Below are 21,113 nucleotides of genomic sequence, written 5' to 3' on the forward strand. Positions count from 1 at the left end.
TCTGAAGGCATTATACTGTTCATCAGTGTCAGCTAGAAAACAACTATTCAAAATCAACATATTGTGCATTTTGCACTGTGTGCAACATTCTGTATAAATTTGGAACTGCATAACACATTTTTATAAATGTAAAAGATGCCCAACAGAATTTCACTAGAAACAGATATCAAAGTTATTGAAAGCAAACATGTTCTAGATGTTGATTGCTGCAAGAGTCACTTCCACATGGAGTGTATATCATGCAAATACTCCTGGTTTGTTTTCACATTTGTGTGGTTTATTTGTTGCCATGACATGTTTTTTATCCAGCATTTCTGACTCTTCCCTTACCACGAAAGTCCTTTTTTAAAAAAAGATGTGTATTTGTTTCACAAGAGTGCTATAGTACCTTTGTCTCTTGCAATGTACCTGCTTTATCTGTATTCTTACTGTACCAAGGACATATACCATATTTCTAACTGAGTGGGAGATACACACAAAAGTGTGACAATCTGGAAATGACCGAGGACAGTTCTCACAAGTAGGAGTGCCACTGACTTTTTGCATGAGTGTAAGGGAGTTTTCCGCCCTCCTCTTCCATCCCTACACTCCCTCTACACTGGAGGAAAAACCAGAACAGATGGGGAAGGGCGGGGAGAAGAACGGAAAACATTCAACTTCAACTCCCCCATTCCAATGTACTCACCAACCCCGACCCCAATTCATTGCCAATCCTCATCCCCTCATTCCCTAAACAGCTCACCCCAATACACAGTTCCCCCTGTTGATGCTGCCACTGGTGATGGGATGGTGCCGATAAAAAGGAGAAAGTCCTTCACCCCACCACCACCAGAAGGAAGCAAACGAAGGAGACTGACCCCCTGCCTGTCTTGCTCATTCTGCCGGCCCCATCACCCACCCCATCTCCCAAATCAACCAGTAGCAGCGACAGGGGGAGAGTAGGCGTGCTCGCAGAGCCCTCTCTGTGCAGATCCTATTGGCAGCCATACCAACTGCAGTGTGATGGAATTTTTCCTTACAAAAAGTAACATACAGAGATAAGCATCCATAATTAAAATTCACAATAACTAGGGGTGGGGAAGCTCCAGCCTGCAAACCTAATCTGGGTCGGCACGGGCTCGAGTTTGGCCTACAAGGCCCATCTGCTCCATGTGATGTGATGGCAGGTGACAGGTAGAGATGCAGCTGCCAATATGCAGCTCTTGGGAGCCTCAGAGGGTCCTCCTGATTGATAGTGTATCGGCAAAGGAAGGTTGTTGTCACTACCAATCAGTTGATCCTTGAAGGGCCTTGCAAAGAGACCTGTTTAACACCTAGAAGTTGCTGATGATCAGCTCAAAGCACAACAAAGCACTGCACAGGGTTCTTTCTAAGTCCTGCATTGTGCTTTGAAGTCCTGAGCATCATGGAGACTTCAAAGCACCTCGCTGCATGACATATTTGTGACACCAGGAGACTGACACGAGTGCCCGCCCCCACCTGTCATATTAGGCAAATGAAGGATAGAGCACTAGCCCACTGGTCTGATTCAGTTCCCCATTCCTACATTAAAACAACACAGAAATTAAGACAGAAGAGAGATCAAGGGAATGCCTGTGTAAACATGTTTTTGTCCTCCATTTCAACAGGTTCGTTGAACGTGTATGTATAAAGGAAGCAAAGCTCTGCTTAGCAGTTATAAAATGTATTAAAATATTTAGCTATTTTTAGAATTCCACAAAACTTGATCATCTTCAATTTACTGTAAGAAATGCTTACGTATCAAAATATGTGCAATACTTCCTTTCACTGGTGTCATTCGATGCCTTATTTCACCATGTATATGACAGCTGATTTAGCAACAGAATGTATACCAACCCCAACTGTTTTTTTGTTGGTTACTTTGACTACAATTCCGATGAAATCATATTTTTCCTGTTACTTTGACTACAAGTCCAATGAAATAATATTTAAACACAAAACTAATTTGTAAAAATAATATGGCAGGACCTTGCAGATTTTGAAAACTGGTCTTAACAAGAAAGAAGTGTTACCTGTCCACTGCCCATTAATTAGTTAACATTATCCAGTCATTTATTAATGATTAAAGCTAGGGGTTTTTTTGCCCCTGATCCTGAATCTGGTCTAGTGTGTATGTGGCACTAAGCAAAATTTTTGGGATTATTGTTTATAGTTTTCGTTTTTAAAAAGTCTCAATACATGCAAAATATTTTTCCTGTTATTTTACTCAAAAGCAAATATCCACCATTTCACACCGAGACATGACAAACATTTGTTATGAATAAATAGCAGGAAAAATTATTTCAGTTATCAAATAAGATTTTTTTCTTAAAAAATAGAAAAATTCTTTAAATTTTTCAGTGTGGAAGCACCTGCTCTCTGAAATTCCAACTGCACTTATGTTTGGGATGGTACCTTTACTGTGTTGCATTTTGTGTTTTCTAAAAACGTGTTTGTTCAGGCAAGCTAATATAATAATAATAATAATAATAATAATAATAATAATAATAATAATAATAATAATGGTGAGGTTATTATTTATACTTTGTCCATCTAATACGGTTTCCCCAGTCACTCTGGGCGGCTCCCAACAGAAAATTAACAGCACAGTAAAACGTCAAACATTAAAAACTTCCCCAAACAGATGTCTTCTAAAAGTCAGATGGTAGTTTATTTCCTTGACATCTTTTGACACCTTGACAGCCTACCCAGACATGTAATTTTATTATGTACCCTTGCTTCAAAACTGCTGGTTTTACCTATGTTTTTGATCAATCATATATCCCCCCCCCCAAGTTTTAATTTATCATTGTGACTGTTAGGTGCCATTCAAAAATATTTTTTATTGATTCATGTTCTTAACTGGGAGGGTAACTATGTGTCCTCTTTCTGTATGCATTCTTTTAATTAGGGTGGGTATGCTTTGCATGTGTTTTGGATGAGCCAAATTGTAGAGTTGCAAGGGACCCTGAGGATCACCTAGTCTAGCCCCCAGCAATGCGGGAATATGCAGCTCATAAGATTGTAAGAAGAGCCTGCACGTGTTTGGGATGAATCATAGAATGATAGTCTAGTATCCTGTTTACAAGTTCCCTGAGCTCTAGCATTAGGAGGGAGAAAAACTCTTCTCTATCTCGTATCCCTGCCTCTTCCGTTTCAGATTTACGTATAAGCTAAACAAGCTATAGCTTAGGGCCCCACTCTCTTGGGGACCACCCAAAAAAATTTAAAGGAAAAAAAACTGGATGTACATTTCCAAAATATAAGTTCAAATATTACTTTGATAAAATACATATTTTATTATGTGCAAATGGCTTTAAATACCTATTAGGTCCATAAATTACAACACAGCATATATTCAACACAAAAAACAGTGACAGTTTGTTGTTGACAAAGGACAGCTAGACATATAAAGGTCCCTATTACATTCAGTAGCTGAGGGCCTCATCAAACCTAAATCCAACCCTGCTTCTTCTCTAAACTAAAAAGTCCCAAACGCTGCAACCTTGATCATTTTGGCTTCCCGTTTCTGAACCTCAGTACCACTTGAGGTCTTGTTTCACTGCTCTTTTTATGTTTTATTTTAACATACTTTTTTTTTAGTTATTTACATTTTTTGTTTTGTTTTTACACTTCAGTGTGAGATGACAAATAAATATAACAAACAGCAGTAATATTTTAATAAATATTTCATATTGTTTTACGTAAACTACTCAGAGGCTTTTGATGATTACGTGGCTTGTTATATATTGTTAAATAAACCACAAAATCTACACTAATTTTCCCTTAAACATTAACTGACTGTGGTCTAGGCAGCATCTAGGCTGCTTCATCTTTCATGAATGGATTAGCTGTATGTTGTTGTAGCAAAGTTGTTATAGCAAAGTTGTCCTTACCATGTGTGCATGTGAAGGGAGATCCATTCATAAATTTCAACCCCTCTGCCCCTGCTTTAAAATGAGGAACCATGACTCTCAAAAATGAATGAATGAAATGAATGAAAAAGAGGAACAACGTGAAATGAGAAACAAAATGGTGTATGAGAATTCCATAAGAAAATAAAAATAACTTCTATGAATATTTTTTAAAAGGGGGCCCATGAAGTTTTTAGGCTGCTATCCTATACAATCCAGAGGTACTTACTTTGAGTAGGCATAAATTAGTTTATCCTAATTAGATTTTTTTCAAAGAAAAAAAAAGGAAGGCAGAGTGCCTGTTTATGGATGGGCCTGTACTTTATATAACTAGAGGTGAATGCTGAGAAAGAAAGTGCATTTTCCTACAATCAGGCTTATGAAGCTGTTTCGTTTTACTGTGATTTGTGAGGCACCACAGTTGTCTCTGACAGCCATTCAACACTTTTACATACAGACCCAGAAGACAAGACATGCATGGTGAAAATAAAGGGCATTAATGATTATAAAGGACAGTTTAAAGGTTCCAATTTAGGATCAGATCTGGAATGTCCCCCTGAATTGATGTTTGCAATTCATGTTTGCAGACAGAATACGCACTCCTTCCCTAAACTGTGATATATACAGTATTGTTTTCCGGGGCGGGGCAAGAGGAAATGACACACAACATAATACAGTATGTCAATATGGAGACAGCACCAGCTTTATACATGTATTTTATTAAAGAGTCAAAGATTGTTCAAGACACCACAATCAACTATATCAGCCTTATTTGGTCCTCTTTCCAGCTACACTTAACTGCAAAAGAGATGACAATAGAAGCATTTACCAGTAAAACACAGAGCATTGGCTTTTATAAGAAACACCACCAAAAGATTGTGATTGGAACATGACTTCCTGTTTTGGAAAAGAACCCCCTTATGCCGTTGTTGTGCATATAATCTGCTGGCCACTGATTTTAGACTCCCCCCCCCCAAAAAAAAAATCAGTCCCGCCCCACCCCCAAGCCTGGTGCTTTATATTTCCAGGGATTTTTCCACCTTGTTTCATATGTTCAATAATAAAAATGAATGGATGCCTATAGTATTTTGGGCAAGTGCGCCAGTTGCAAAGTGGTAATGCTTTTCAAGTGATTATCCCTGGCATGTAAATAAGAAAAACATGTACAGTATATATCTCAAGTCAAATGCTTGTAGCATATTAGGACAAAAAAAATAGCACGAGGTATAATTTAGAAAAACCTTTGTTTACTAAATAAAAGTAAAAAAAAGCATGCTCAGTTAGATCACTCTCCAGAGCACCAGAATTTTTTCCATCTTACCATCTACATTGGTATATCTGATGAATTGAAGCTGCACTTATGTAAACTTGCCTTTTTCACACTCCCTGCTCACCCTCCTCCACTGCTGAAATGCCGTTTCATCTAGGGCCAACGGCCAAACTCGGGCATGCCATAATTGAATAAGATATGAAGTATTTCAAAACACTTTCCTCTCATTACACAATTTTTGCTTTCTTTAAGTTCAACTAAAACATTTTTTGTTAAGCAATTTATGTTCACAGAGAATAATCTTTCAGCAAAAGAGCATATCAGTAGGGAAGAGAACAACTCACTTCAGGAAGTAAATGGCCAATTCAGGAAGTAAAAGAAGAAAGTACTGCAGTATACTTTACTTACTGAGTACTGTTATGCTGGCCCTTAGAAAGAGAACACTGCAGAAAATATTTTGTTCTGCTATTTTTGGCAGCATGTATCCAGATTTCTCAGGGTTTGGCTATAATTGCTAACCTCTGAAATTTTAACTCTTAATAAAAAGCTTGGCTATTAGCATGTGTTGTTTGTATTTTCAAGCCCCAAACACAAGTTTTTCTGTCTCCCTTCCCTCATCCTCCCTGTATCAGTGGTGGCTAACCATTTTTGGTTCACCTTTGCCCAGTCATCCGGGGACCACATGCCACAGGTGGGTGTGACCAAAAATGGGTATGGCCATTTTAAATTGCATGCATTTATGCATGTACACATATATGCAGGGCACAACTAGGGATGGGAGGATATGTCAATTTCAGTTCCCTCCTGTTTTCATTCTTCCAAGTAATTTCTCCACATTTTGCAGCTTAAAAAAAAATCATCATGAAAATTCATCAGCATTTTTGTGAAACTCTGTCCTAAATAATACATTTTTAAAGGTAGTTTTGACTATCATACCCATTCATATTTACAGCTCACTGATAGGCTGCTTGATATATGCAAATTTTCTTTCAAGTATTGTACTCTTCAAGATAATGTTCTGGCAGAACCAAACATCACTAGGTTACCTGCCTGCACTTTGGCACAAACCTTTAAAGCAAACAGATTATCTGTTATCTGCAGCGTGGCACAGAATAGGAAGGGACCAAGGTGCACCATGCCCAGGTTTGTCATCGCTGGGCTCCTGCCAGCTCCCACACCCCTGCAGAGGGGGCACTCTCAAGTCCAGCACCCCTTGGTTACTCACTGCCTGTTCACCTTCCACTCTCAGGTCATGCACACAGTGCGAAGCATGAGGGGTAAGAGCAAACTGGGCTCAGAGGGAGACTGCAAGGGGAATCGGTGAGAAACTCAGTTCAGATTGCATGGGAAGGTGAATTTACCTAATCTGCACTGCCCCAAATAACAAGGCAACTGAGGCACTGGGCATCCTTTGAAATTCAAACTTCCCTGAATTTTTACAATGTAGTTCTCCAGCCAAGTATTGAGAAGAAAAATGCACATGTAACTAGGGTAAACTCTGCATAAAAATGTGAAGACAAAATGCATTATATGGGGGGACTAAAAAAATCTATAGAAAAATGTGCGTAACAAGGGGATATGCAGTAAAATGCTGGCAAATTTTCACGACCGACTGTTCTTCTATTAATTGCAAACTGAGGTGCACAGGTGCCAAGTCTCTGGGGCCCTGGGTGCCCGAGTAACCACATTCCGCATGATGGGGCCAGGCACCCACAAATTCCGGTGCCAGGGCCACGCACGCTGCATAGCACCCATGGTTGCAGAGCCAAGTTGGAAATGGGGAGAAGTGAATTTAAGACTGGAAAAAAATGGGAAAGCAGGGAAACAGATTATCCAGTTACCAGAAGGCAGTGGGAAAGAAGTGACTCCGGGGATCTTACCCAAGGTCTCCCTCACCCCACACTTTGACCACGCCAGAGTACAACTCCATAAGTCAAGGAACCTTCCCTAGGCGGGAAGGCCAGCCCTTTCTTTCCCCTCCCACCAGCCTCTGCGCTGCTGGAAGCTTCTTGGTCTCTGGGAAAGAGCGAGGAGTTGGCCAAGCCTCCAACAAAACGAGAGCAGCGCCACTCGGGAGAAAGTCTTCCTTTTTGCGCTTTCCATCTCTGGCAAATGGGAACCCGAGTTCCAAGCTCCGGCCCTCCCAGCCCCCTCGGAGAAAACCCCACCCAACCTGACACTCGCTGGCATCTCCATGAATGGCTCCTTCCTTCCTTCCAGCCGCCAAGCCCCAAGTTTCTTGGCTGCCTCCGCCGCAAACGCTCCCATGGCGTTACTGGGAGTGGAGACCCGCTTGATCCCACCTCCTCTGCCATTCAGCTGGCACCGTGCAAAAACCCACCCGCAGCTCCGTCCACGCCTCTCGCCGAGGAACCTCGGAGGAGCGCTCAAGAGCTCCGTCACTGCGCGCCAGCGGACCGAGCCTGAAGGGAAAGCGCTGCCCAGCCGGAACAGCGCGGCAAGCCCTGCGCTCGCGCGCGCCTTGCACCGGCTCCACACCGCGGCGCCGGGCCACAGGCGGGTGGGACGCGCCGGGGCTTCTCGTCGGGCGCTCCTCGCTGACTGGAGCCCTCCGCGGCTAGTGGCAACGTCGGAAAGCGAAACTTAATTGGACCCAGTCGGAAGCCTCCCGGGTTCGGCTGCCTGCCGTCCCCAGAAAACGAAGGCTGAGGCAAAACAAACCAAGAGACGCTGCCAGTTGTGTTTGTTGGAACGTTTTATTTCAACCTTTGCTGAAAGATTCGCGCAGCTCGCCGGCCATATTCAGCCTCGGCTCGCGTTCTCTCTCTCTCTCCCCCCCCCCCCGGCACTCGAGGTCTCGCCTCAAGGCGGCAGCGCGATGGGCACGAGCCTGGCCCCACCACCATCATGAGCGGCAAACTCCCTCCGCGCGGACCATGTTCCATGGTAAGGAGACGGCGGCGAGGCTCTGCGCGCGCATAGCTCGCTGCGGCCTTGCGTCGCGGGCGCACGCGCCCTGCTCGCCGACCCTCTCGCTTCGGCGCCGCGTAGACCCTCCGCGGAAGACGGGAGCGGCTCCCGTGGCCCCTTCTCCTCCGCCTCCGCAGCGTCTCTCTCCCGACAACCCACCTTGGCGCTTTCCCTCAGCACGCGCTCTCCTGCTGCTGCCGTTCTGCTTCTGCTGCACCTCCTCGGCCACTCTGGAGCCTTTGCGCGCCGCGTGAGAGGCTTCCGCGCTTTTATCCCCTCGGCCCGCGGAGGGAATTTCCCCGCGTTTCCAGAGCGAAACTGGAAGCGCCTTATTCCCAGCAGCGCTGGGCAGAGACACCCGAAATCTCCCGGAGACAAAGGCAGGGGAGGACATTTGTTTGCGAGGCGAGGCACGTTGGGGCGAGCGAGTCCTCGGAGCCAAGTGTCACCCCGCCCTCGACGGGTGCCATTAACCCCGTTCCCAAGTCTTCGGAAGGCAGGCGTCTCCACACGCCGCGCGGAGCCCAGAAAATCCCGAGGGCTTAATTCCAGCTGGCAAGGCGCGGGGCTTCGCTTCTTCCTGCAGGTGCTCCCCGCCGCCGGCATGCCAGCATTCGCGCCTTCTTTTCCCGTAAAACTTCCCCGGGACGACCCAAAAAGTAAAGCACCAGCCAAAAGCCATTAAAAAAGAAAAGAAAAGAAAAGATACCGTTGCAAAAGATGGTAACCCCTTAGTTGACCTTCTCTCAAACAAGGAAATAATAATTTAAAAAACAGTAAGGTTAAGAACTGCAATGCCCATAAGGGTATCACAATGAGACTCTTCTGCCTCTCCAGAAGGGTTTGTGGGATCCTTCCCAAAAATGATATTGGCTGGCCAGAGCCGAACGTGAAGATTTTCCTCCAACAGGTGCTTTTGCAAGTGCCCTTTGCCACAGTTCAAATATACACAGCACCATCTCTCTCTCCCTGTGTGGCAGGTGTCTGGGGGATAAACTTATGAGGACTCTTATACTGCAAACAGTATGGGATAGTTCCATATACTTATTCCAGGTTGTCATTAGTTCCTTAATACTCATGGGCCATTGTTTAAACTAAGGGTGGCATTAAAAACCCACCCCATTTTTAGACACCCCCATTCCAGTGGCTTTGGGTCAGTCACAGGCTACCAGCTGCAGTAGTTTTTAGCGGAATCCCAATCCCTAGCAATAAAAACTCAGAGGGTTATACTAGCTCTTGAATCCAGGCTGGTGCTCTTTTAAAAATACCACTTTTAGGCTTTTCATCAGTTCTGTATCCTCTTTGCTGCAGGAGGTTTCACTTTCAATGGGTAAAGAGGTATGAGACAGACAGATAAGGTTGCCAGGCAGCACTGTTTGCTGCTAATTCCCAGAACTGTGCAGACTATGCCCACTAGCATGGAAAAGCTGCCAAGTGAGGACTGTAAAACAGTATTGCGAAAGTTTATGTAGACTGTCTTCCAACTCACCTTGTTCAGCGAAGGAATCCCTGTACTGTATAGCTCTCCCCACTTTTTTGCTTGCAAGCTTGTTCATGTGCTCGTTTCTTTCTGCTGCCATTTCTTCCTGTTGGCTGGGAAAGCCATGCTGTACAGCAGGATGCTGTGTCTTCTTGGCTTGCCCTAATCTCCACTCCTCCTACCTCCACCCTTGGCTGTGTAGCAGTGATAATGTTCAGAAATAACAGGAAAGTTTCCCTGCTTGTTGTTTCTATTGCTTACCTATAGTGCCTGGTTTTGTCCACATGTGTAGAAATGCAGGTGGGTGGTGCATGTCATTTGTTTTTAAACACAATTTTTTGAAACATTTTAAATCATCCTTCATCTTCACGGATACCGTGCTCGCTTCGGCAGCACATATACTAAAATTGGAACGATACAGAGAAGATTAGCATGGCCCCTGCGCATCTTCACGGATACCAGGGCAAGCTACAATAGGCATAAATAAAGTTGATCATGCTGGGGAAAAATATGTGATAACCCTGGTGGCTATTGGGACTGGAAGGGCAGAAGAAAGCAGAAAACCAGCAGTAGATGGAGCCAGAGCTGATGACAGACAGAGCCAGCTAAATTACAGTTTCCCATTCTTTTTCTCCACTGAGGGATAAATTCAACATAGGGTTAAGCATATTGCTCCATCGACACAAGCATTTCTTGCTTGCCTCTATCCTCCTGTGAGGTCCACACAATGGGAGGACAGAAGGGGAGCTTCACTGTGCTAGCAGAAAACCTTGTGTGGGCTTCCATTGGTGGGAATTATACTACAGTAGTTGAATCTGCAACACTGAGACTAAGGAGAAGGAAGCTGCCAGCCAGTGCCATCCCCTAGGCTGGTTGTAAGTGTGAAGTTAAGAAAGTGGGGGCTGGCTGAAGGTAGTCTGAGCTTGATGGGGGCACTGTACCATTTGCCCTAATGGACCTCTGCTGCAGTAAGACAATAAAATTACCTAAAAGTTAATTACCAAACACTTAGAAGTGTCTTAAAAGGCCAGAAATATTTCTATTAATCATATTGCCAAAAGAAATAGGAAAAGTGAAAAGAACATTGTTCATGTATGGGATAATGGCGGCCAGAATTTTAGTAGCAAGAAATTGGAAAAATACAATACCACCTAACACGGCAGATTGGCAAATCCTAATGGCAGAATATCCGCAGCTAGCAAAGGCGACAGGAAGGATAAGAGGCCAAACAAAACAAATAGTCTATAAGGATTGGAACATTTTTAAAGAATACTTTAAAAACTATGGTATAAAAGGAAACCTCTTGGCAGAATTAGACTGACCCTTGTATTGTATAGATAAAAGTTTGTAGGGAGGTAAAAAGAAACTATATAAGAAATATGTAACTGGGCAGTATACGGTAACCCATAGATAAACTACAGTGAGACTAATTGGAAGTCATTTTTTATTTTTCTCTTTACAAGTTTTATAATTGGTTTCATTATTGGGAGTATAAATGATGTTAGTCGTATTAATTTTGTTGTTTCTTATATTGTCGTTTGTTTGCTTTTTCTATTGTTTGCCTGCCTGCTTGCTTGTATGTTTGTTTGTTTGTTTTCGCTTCATAAATCTATTTATTTTAAAACAATAAAGATATATTCACGAAGGAAAAAAAAGGAAGTGTATTCAAACCAAGTAGAGCAGGCTAAACAATAAGCCAACTTTAAAATGCCCACACGAAATATGGATTGTAAATTTCCCCTTTAATAGAATTTGATAAAAGGAATTCCATCCTCATGATTTAGTGCCATTGGCCTAGTATTGTGGAATGCTCTGCTCACATAGATTCAGGTGGTGCCTTCTGCTGAAAACTATTCTACCAGGCCTATGTAGCCAGTTAAGCATAGATATTTCCAGTGATTAATTGATAATCTGTTTTCAACTTTTAAATATGGTTTTTATTATATGGTTTTATGTCATTTTTGTTGTAAACCGTTTGGGTATGTTTCATGAAATAGAATCATAGAATTCTAAGTTGGAAGGGAAAGAATCTAGTCCCACCCCCTGCAATGCAGGAAGCCACAGCCGGCCCTGGGTGGGCTCAAACCACCAACCTGCTGATTAACAGCCAGACACACTGACTCATTCCTCCACCCTTTAAAAAATTAAGACATATAGATGCAGTGCTGTGCCGTCCTATGTATGTCTACACATTTGTAAGTTCTACTCAATTGACTGGGACTTTCTCCCAGGTAAATGAGCATAGCATTGCTCTCATTATGTCCTCAGTGCCTGCCTCTGTAATGTATAAATCTGAATAATGTTATCAAGCAGTAATCTGTTACATATCTCCAACCCATCACTATTTAATATTAAGTCATATTACCATAGTCAGCTGAGCATATAACGTCCTTGGTACAAGCTGTAATTCAATGTAATTTTGTAATCTAGCTTTTTTAAGGTATATCTTTGGGATTCTGCCACTGTTCCTAGCTTTGGTACCAGTTGGTTCATCTGCTTCCATGAATGCTTTCCTGAAAAAATATGAAATGTTTCTATCTTTCAACATTCGCGTGCTGGTAGGTAACATTTAATATACATATATAGAGAGAGGGGGGGGTGTATTTATCTGAGCAATTTTAACACCCTGAATGTTAAAACATTCCCAATGGAGATGTTAGTAATCCCGTTGTCTTGAAATATAGAAATGAGGTGTACTATGTGGGAGTCTATGAATGTATGGTATCATTTGTGTAATAAATTACACCTGCTTACTGCTCTTCAATCAGAGAGTTCCCAGGACAGCAATATAACAATAAAACCATTAAAAAAGACAAAAGATTTAGTAAGGCCAGTGGTTAAAACAACAGATAACAACAAACTTGAATTGGTATGAACAGACAAAGTTAACGGTGCCATGGCTTTGAAAATGGCCAGTGCTGGGCAAACATTGAATTGTTGAGTATTTCCCCCCCAGTCTACTCACATGAGCCATCATACTTCTCTCTCCTCCATAGGAATGTATGGCAATTATATTATGAAACAAATCCTGGTGTAATTCCATGCAAAACTGAAATGTTCTCTTGAAAGAACTATGACAGGTGAATTGGTGACAGAAAATCAGACCTGAGGTAATGTGGCATTAGAAAATAAAGCAGAACCAGTCCTTGGTACACACTTGGAGAAATGGAAGATGCTAGGATACAAGCCTGCCTCTTTGAACTGATAATAACACATTAACAACTGCATATAATGCTGCAATTGCTGATTTGCATTAGCATTGCTTTGTTTGGAAGAGATGTGCTTCCACTTGCATCTTCATGCCTTGTGGTTGTTTCCCTCTACTATCTCAGCTGCTGAGTAATTTGTCATTTGGTTGTTGCCAGTGTTTAATACCAAGAAAACAAGCTATGCTTCTGATTAAAGTGTTTGTTTGTTTGGCATCCAACATGCAGGTAGCTGAGTTCACATTGAATGTCTTGAAGTGATTTCAGAACTGCTGTAATTCATGGATTGGATCCAAACTAAGTGAGTTGAACTTCATTTCCGTTTAAGTCACTGTTGTTAAACCATGACTAATTTGCACCATTGAAATCAATAGGATCTTAGTTCAACTCACTTACAGTGCAGTCCTAACCATATCTACTAAGAAGTAAGTCCCACAGTTCAATGCAGCTTACTCACAAGGTAAGTAGGGTTAGGACTGCAGCCTATGTCTGGATCCAATCTATTACATTGTTACCTAATTTGTTATCAAATTTCCATAATACGTTGCTAGGAAGCAGCTATAGTTTTCCTCCCAGAAGCTAATCCTTTCTCTTTTTTTGGTCTAGGGAAATGGGTTTTTCCTTGCTTATTTGCAAGTCACTTTCCCATCATTCTGGTGCATCTGTTGCCAGGCATCTCTGTGCCAAAATGTAGGAAATAGAGCAAACATTTTAACTGCCAAGGGATGAATAATTAGCAAACTTTCACAATGGAAAAGATTGCAGTACTGAGACACCAAAACTGGATCTTCTTAAATACTTGTGAGCCAAATTTTGCTTTGTACTTGCTACAGGCTGCCTTGTGGTCATTTTCCGCTTAGATGGAGAGGTTGCATTTTTAGAGCAGCATGACAGGAAGGTGATTGATTGAAACCCAGCCAGATGGGCGGGGTCGAAATAATAAAATTTATTTTTATTTTTACAGAAATTTAGGATATGGTTTGCTTTAGCAGGATAAATTGACTTAGTAAACTATTCATTGAGTGTTTGCATGCATTCAGTAAAAGGGATGCTTTGTTCATTACTGTTCTCTGTTTTGTCGTGTGCTGTGATTGGGATGATGATCTTGAAAAGGATTGAGGTATAGAGGTGATTAATGTAAATGACTGCAGCTGCAGGATAAGGGGTTCAAAAAGTGATTGGGAAGAGCTTACCAATAACCTCTCCAGACTGAGCAAATGGGGAATAAGATGGCGAATGCAATTCAATGTAAACAAGTATAAGGTAAAGGGGCCCCTGACCATTAGGTCCAGTAGTGGCCAACTCTGTGGTTGCGGCACTCATATCACTTTATTGGCCGAGGGAGCTGGTGTACAGCTTCCAGGTCATGTGGCGAACATTACTAAGCCGCTTCTGGCGAACCAGAACAGCGCACAGAAACGCCATTTACCTTCCCGCCGGAGCGGTACCTATTTATCTACTTACAGTTTGACGTGCTTTCAAACTGCTTGGTTGGCAGGAGCAGGGACTGAACAACAGGAGCTCACCCTGTTGCAGGGATTTGAACCTCCGACCTTCTGATTGGCAAGCCAACTTCTGATTGGTTTAGACCACAGCGCCACAAGTGTAAATGTAGGTGTACAAAAGCCCCTTCATATCACATAATAACACTCATGGGGCCTGAACTGACCAGGCAGTGACTGACCAGGAAAGAAATCTTGGAATCATTGTGAATTATTCAATGAAGATGTTGATCCAGGGTGTGGCAGCTGTCAAAAAGGTTAATTCCATGTTAGGAATCATTAGGAAAGGAACTGAAAATCGTAATGCCGTTATCTAAATCTATGGTACAACCACATATGGAATACTGTGTGTCATTCCGGTTTGTTGTAGAGTTGGAATATGTTCAGAAAAGGGCAACCAAAATTACTGGGGGGTTGGGTGGGTGGGGCAACTCCCCGGTGCAGAAAGGTTACAGCATTTGGGAGTTTTTGATTTACAGAGAAGGCAAGTAAGAGAGACGTTTATAAAACCATGCACAGCATGGGAAAAGTGGTCAGAGAGCAGTTTTTCCTCCCTCTCCCAACACTAGAATTCGTGTACATCTAATAAAGCTGGATGCTGGAAGATATAGCACATAATTAAGCTGTAGAATTCATTCTCATAGGAGGTAGCGATGACGACAAATTTGGATGGCTTTAAAAGAGGAATATACAAATGAATTGAGTATAAGTCTCATGGCTAGAAGCCATGGTGGCTATTCCCTGCCTCCACAGCTGGAGTCTGTCTGTTTCTGAATAGCAGCTACTGGAATCCACAGGAGTGGAAGAGTGCGAATGTGCTGAGGTCAGGATGCTGGACCAGATAAGCTGTTGGCCTGATTCAGCAGGATCATGTTAAGTTCTCTTGTAGAGTTGGGCAAAAGTGGATGCCACCCCAGAGCCAAAAAAGGCTATCTACCCCTTTTCTAACAAAGTATCCAGTTGAATTCCCCTGGTCCATAGTTTTTCTAGCTTAAAATGCTTGTTTATGGATCTAGGAAAAGGGAAAGTCTAATCCTCTGATTTCTGAGTAAACATGCTTACAGTCAATATATTAAAACAGTAAGGAAATTCCATAGGAATAGCAACATGCAAAACTGAAACAGTTGACAACATACAGTGCTTCCAGGATGTCCTCTCATCCTGGATTAGAACATTTGTGGTGTTCATGTACAGACCTAGATACTTGGGGTGGGGGGGAATGCTGAAATAACAAAAAGCTTTTTAAAATGTGAAATGAAGCTAAAATATGCAGGCAAGCATGTATTTTCCTCTTCAGCAACTTCTTTTATGTCTTCCTTTTAAAAAACCAAACAAACATATTAATCTATTCTTGAGGTTTGGACATAAAATGTGTTGTATCCAACTGACTTCATACTGTCTCCATGTAAACGTACCCAGCAAGGCAGATCAGTTAGTCCAGGTTGATGAACCAAATGGAGGGAAAACAGACCACTGCATATGAATCCTTGCAGAAACGTTTCTCATGCTTTCACAATGGATCTCAGGGACATGGTCAAATCATTGAGTGCATTGAGCTTATTACACTGGAAAAAGAGACGCAGAAGCATCTAAATTTAAACGTTGTTACTTGCACTCTAATTTATAGGAAGAGGAGATTGAACAACATGCTGGATGTAACGGGTCTAACACCAATAGAGCTTTCTGCAATACAATGGAGGTAATGTTGCTTTAAAAAAAACAACACATTGTAGTTTCTGTAGAGCAAGCACAATAGGAAAGGATGTCACAATTCTGAGACATTGTTGACTTTTTGGGGGGAAACATCTCACCCTCACCCCCCCAAAGCCTTTGGGCTTTTTTTGGATTGTTACGTTTTGCTTAAGAAATTGCCCTACATCTGGGTTTTTCTGGACATTTTGGCGAAAATCTGCCCAGACGCCATTTTGATAGTCTGATTCCTGGATGTGTTGGTGGAACTGCCAAGAGAGGACCTTGTGCTGATCTTCACACCTGGGAAGGTGTGTAGGGAAGTAGTGTGGGATGGTGCCAAAGGGAATCCCGACAGCACCCAACAAAATGATAGCTGTAAATGAATACTTGTAGAAACATTTCTCACAGTTTCAGAACTAACCACAGTAATGTGCACAAGCCATTGACTGGTTATACAACAGTGGGTTTATTTACACTGGAAAGAGATATGCGGAAACATCTGAATTAACATGTTTGTTCCTTGTGTTCTAATTTGTTATAGGTGAATACAACTGGACTAGAAGTGTTCTGCAATTCAGCTTTGGTATGTTGATTTTTCTGGAGTTAGTATATACTGTATCCTTAGTTTCTGTGGAGCAAATACAAGCAAGGAAAGATACCATAACTATGAAAGACACTATAACTTTCTTCCTTCCATTTTCCTTGCCTGTGACCTGCTCAGGGTATCAGCAGGATAATATTATTATTATTAATTTATACCCCGCCCATCTGGCTAAGTTTCCCCAGCCACTCTGAGCGGCTCCCAATCAAGTGTTAAAAACAGTACAGCGTTACATATTGAAAACTTCCCTGAACAGGGCTGTCTTAAGATGTCTTCTGAATGTCAAGTAATTGTTTATCTCTTTGACATCTGATGGGAGGGCGTTCCACAGGGCGGGCACCACTACCGAGAAGGCCCTCTGTCTGGTTCCCTGTAGCCTCACTTCTCGCAATGAGGGAACCGCCAGAAGGCCCTCGGCGCTGGATCTCAGTGTCCGGGCTGAACGATGGGGGTGGAGACGCTCCTTCAGGTATACAGGACCAAGGCCGTTTAGGGCTTTAAAGGTTAGCACCAACACTTTGAATCGTGCTCGGAAACATACTGGGAGCCAATGCAGATCTCTCAGAACCGGTGTTATATGGTCCCGGCGGCCACTCCCAGTCACCAGTCTAGCTGCCGCATTCTGGATTAATTGCAGTTTCCGGGTCACCTTCATAGGTAGCCCCACGTAGTTGCAGTAGTCCAAGCGGGAGATAACTAGAGTATGCACCACTCTGGAGAAACAGTCCGCGGGCAGGTAGGGTCTCAGCCTGCGTACCAGGTGGAGCTGGTAGACAGCCTATATATACACTCTCCATCTGTCATAAAGTATCAGAGCTGCGTATGATATATACATGTATATATAGTAAAATAGAAAAACCATTAAGAACAGAACTAATCTTGGCACTTAAATTAGCCCAAGCCATTGTGAAAAGTGGTACACGGATAGTGCCCGCTGGCCTTAGAGCTGCACAGGATTACCCAATATAAAAGAAACAGTCCTATGGAAAGTTTAAATTTTTATAATGTTAGAGCAGTTATTGGAGGCACCAGCATTAAATGGAGAAGACCTAGCAAAGTGTTGGTGTCACTTGAAAGTAGTGTAAAGGAGAGACTGGGAATTAAACTCCACACTGAAGTAAAAGTGGGGCCTAGGGATCAACATATTAAATATTTTATTCAATTTTTAGAGCCAAGAGCCTGAAGGATCAGTATGTAAGAAAGTTGTATCAAGCCTAATAGCACTCCAACTCATTAACATTTTTTGTTTGTTTGTTTACAGAAGAGAGACATACGTGACGTGGCATGCCATCTTCAAAAAATGACCAAGAGATGTAACTTCACTGAAAGCGTAGAGAAGAACATGAATGAGGTTTCCGGTATGACATTGGTAATGCTCAAGGTATGCTTTGTTTTTGCAGCTTGTTTCCTTTCAGCTACTTTTACTTGCCCCTCACATCTGTGCACCCCTCTTTGCTTCTGGAAGATTTCACTCAAAAATATGATCTATGTACACATCTTTTCTTCTTCTTTTTTTAAAAAAATATAGGACTGTAACAACAACACTGGTATAAAACGACAAAGAGGAAACCCATGTCCAAATGTAAGATATATCAAAAGGCTCTGTCGTGAATGTTTGATAAAGGATATAACTGTTCGGTTTAAGTCATGTTGGCATCAACTGATGTCACATTGGACTTAAGTGGAGTAGGATGAAGCATTTGAAAGCTTGTTAAAATTAAGTGAAGCTTTATGAACTACACAATGCTCTGGTTTTTCAGAGCACACCGATTTTCTACAAAAATACTTTTAAGCACTGCAACTATCTCCTCTTTGCTTATGCAAATCTTCTGCACCAAGTCCCTGAGAAGACTGCAGTTCTTTCGTTCTTGGGAAGAGGCAAAAGTTGGAAGTTTGTAGTCAAGGCACTCTGTGTCTCAAGGAAACTTTCAACACCAGTGGAAGCAGAGAAGTGACCAGTGGGGTGGAGAACTGCAATCTGTACTTCATCAGTCATTAAAACCTGTACCTGCCCTTTAAAATATATTATTTAAACCGACAACTGTTTTAAACGTACAACTGAAACAATGAAGCACTTTAAAAAATACAAAGGAACTTAGAAAATTATGTGTTTATAATACATTGTGGTCGTGTTGTTGTTGTTTTTAAAAAAAGTCATTACGAGGGATTTCTTAAGTTACTAATACTGTACTTCATGGATTTCAAAACCACTTTAGGACCAAAGGCAAGCTTGGAAGGAAAAAAGGATGAATGAAGAGTACAGTTTCTTGGTTTGGGGATTTGTAGTAAGGAGGAGTGTAGGTAGCTTCTAGGAGCTAAACTGTGAATATGAGGAAAGTACTGCTGCTTTGTTTTGTGGAAGTTAGAAAGGTACTTGCAGGAATACTCAGGAATTGCTCAAATTTGGGATTGACTTCTTGGGTGCCAGCCATTTAATGCAACAAACAGCCATTTAACTTAAAATATTTAGATGTTAAAAAATAAAATAATACTGGCATTTTACAGCTAGAATGTTTTAATTTAACAAATGCTTTTTATATTTGTCTTGTATAAAATTGCAGAGTTCTGAACTATTTTTAGTATTAAAAGTATCTATATTGCTGTCTCCTATATTGTATCTATATTGCTGTCTAATGATATTTGTAGTGCATTCTAGCATTAACTGGGAGAAAACAGTCTTGAAGCAGAAAACAGAAAGCCTGGAAGTAGAAAGTTGTTAACTCTTCTTTAAAGAACAACCGTAAAGCCAAAAAATGTAACCATGATCTCAATTCTCAGGGATTAAGCTAAATAAATTTGGAATGCAAACAAAACACTACTATAACATGTGTAGCTAATAGCTATAAATGCAGTGCTATTTTTCAAAAAAAGAGGTGCCAGAACTCACCATGAATGCCTCCCTCATCCTCTTAGAATGGCAATAGTGCCCACCTGAGAGATGCTGGAACTGAATTTCAGTGAGCTCTCGCTGAAAAAAAAGCCCTGTATAAATGTCTTAGTACATAACATCCTGTTTCTAGGAAGATGTTTGATATCTGTTAAAACTTACGTCTTCTTCCTTTAGTCAAGTTGAGCCCAAGGGTAGACCACCTTTGGTGGCCTCCCTATATCCCTCCCTCTGCGATGGCCAGCACTTGTTCACCTGCCTGACTCTCTGCTGGATCTTCTTTTTATCATCATGGCAGAGTTAGTTTCTTGGTTGCCCAGTCAGCCTCCTTCCATGCCCCATGATGTACCTTTGTGCTGCTGCAATGAGAAACGGAAGATCCATCAGAAAGGCAGCCAGGTGTCCCAACCTATGTCCCTAGATTGTCTTACTCCTGTAGTTGGGTTGTCTTACTTTCTGCAGCAATCCTACAGAACGCATGCACCTAGAAAAAGAGCCAACGGTACTCTAGCTATCATGCTGTTGTTGGGTAATGTCTTCCCACTGTCTTTTTTGTTCCTCTTCACAGCACTGAGGAGGAACAGCTGAGGGTTGCATGCAGTCCATAGGTTGCCACCTGTGTTTTAGCCTATCTGTGCATTAGACCTGAATTCTCCTGTTTCATGCTTCCAGTTATTCTTACTTCCCACCTGGTCAAGCCAGTAAGGCACACTGGTCCAGCTCTCCATGGTAACATTGTACAAGCACTGAAATATGGGAGTAGACTTCTGTGGATTTTATCATTTTTCAAGAGAGTGCATGGAGGTATTTTGAGCACAAGTTTGACATGGAAAGTGTTATCAGCAGTTTCTTAAACACAGCAAATATAGTAGAGGAGTATTAACTCACCTGTGTTCTTTCCAGTGCATTTCCAGGTGCAATGCAAGTGGGGATTTAGACCTGAATAGAGGACTGCCATATAAGCTTTTCCAAAATCTAAGGTTGGGTTCAGAGTCATTTTCTGGATTCTCCCAATTTCCGATACTAGGCTTGCATGGCCCACTTTTAGTGGGGACCCCCCCCACTAAATATGTACATGTTCACTATACAAAAAAAAATCTTCAAGGTTTTTAATGGCAATCAGTGGTGGCTGCTTGGTTTGTTCTTAATTTTAACTGATTTTTGACTGCTTTCCTCATTGATGCTGCTGCTTTCAATTGTGTGTATTTCTTTTATATTGAGTTGGATGGATTTTTGATGTAAACAATTTTGTATATTTAATAAAACATAAATATTTTAAATAAAAAAATGTTGGGGGTTTGACTTGCATAAAGGTTAAGCTGCAGGGACCCAGTTAATAGCACACTATATACTTTTACAATTTCTACTGCACACGAATATCCAGTCTCAAACTTTAGGTCAGCTTGCTTGATTGGGGAAGGATGAACCCTTTCAATAGTCTGACAAGCCACAAGACCATTATGTTGGCACCATTAGGATTCAGTGTCAAGTAGCTTGCCCACATCTAGTTCACATAACCCAGGTATTGAGAAAGATTTCAGGATTTGACAGCTTGTGTACTAGCTTAGCAGCAAGGGTGCTGCCAGAAAAACAAAACAAAGGAACCTACTATGCAACATTAAGAATAATA

General features: G+C 41.9%; 1 protein-coding gene and 1 long non-coding RNA gene across 5 annotated transcripts in view; one reads left to right on the forward strand and one right to left on the reverse strand.

The window, feature by feature from the left end:
• LOC310848710 overlaps nucleotides 1-8,377 on the reverse strand; it is a 35,249-nt gene extending 26,872 nt beyond the window's left edge. The window contains exon 1 of the long non-coding RNA XR_014566524.1: nucleotides 8,275-8,377. This is a non-coding gene — a long non-coding RNA (uncharacterized lncRNA). The remainder of the gene's footprint in view (nucleotides 1-8,274) is intronic.
• Nucleotides 3,101-20,771, forward strand: IL7 (interleukin 7). Of its 4 annotated transcripts, none has more exons than XM_083748098.1 (6): nucleotides 3,101-8,091; nucleotides 12,026-12,153; nucleotides 15,931-16,002; nucleotides 16,537-16,578; nucleotides 17,858-17,977; nucleotides 18,125-20,771. In XM_083748098.1, exons 1-6 carry the CDS (start codon nucleotides 8,082-8,084, stop codon nucleotides 18,275-18,277), a joined length of 525 nt encoding a protein of 174 aa, XP_083604224.1. In that variant the 5' UTR covers nucleotides 3,101-8,081; the 3' UTR covers nucleotides 18,278-20,771. The 4 variants fall into 4 exon arrangements, with proteins under 4 accessions (XP_083604224.1, XP_083604225.1, XP_083604222.1 ...); XM_083748096.1 differs by lacking the exon at nucleotides 3,101-8,091 and adding an exon at nucleotides 8,692-8,774; XM_083748097.1 differs by lacking the exon at nucleotides 3,101-8,091 and adding an exon at nucleotides 10,312-10,563.
• Nucleotides 20,772-21,113: the final 342 nt, after the last annotated feature.

The sequence above is a fragment of the Podarcis gaigeae genome (genome assembly GCF_964106915.1).
Source record: "Podarcis gaigeae genome assembly, chromosome: 7".
NCBI lineage: Eukaryota > Metazoa > Chordata > Lepidosauria > Squamata > Lacertidae > Podarcis > Podarcis gaigeae.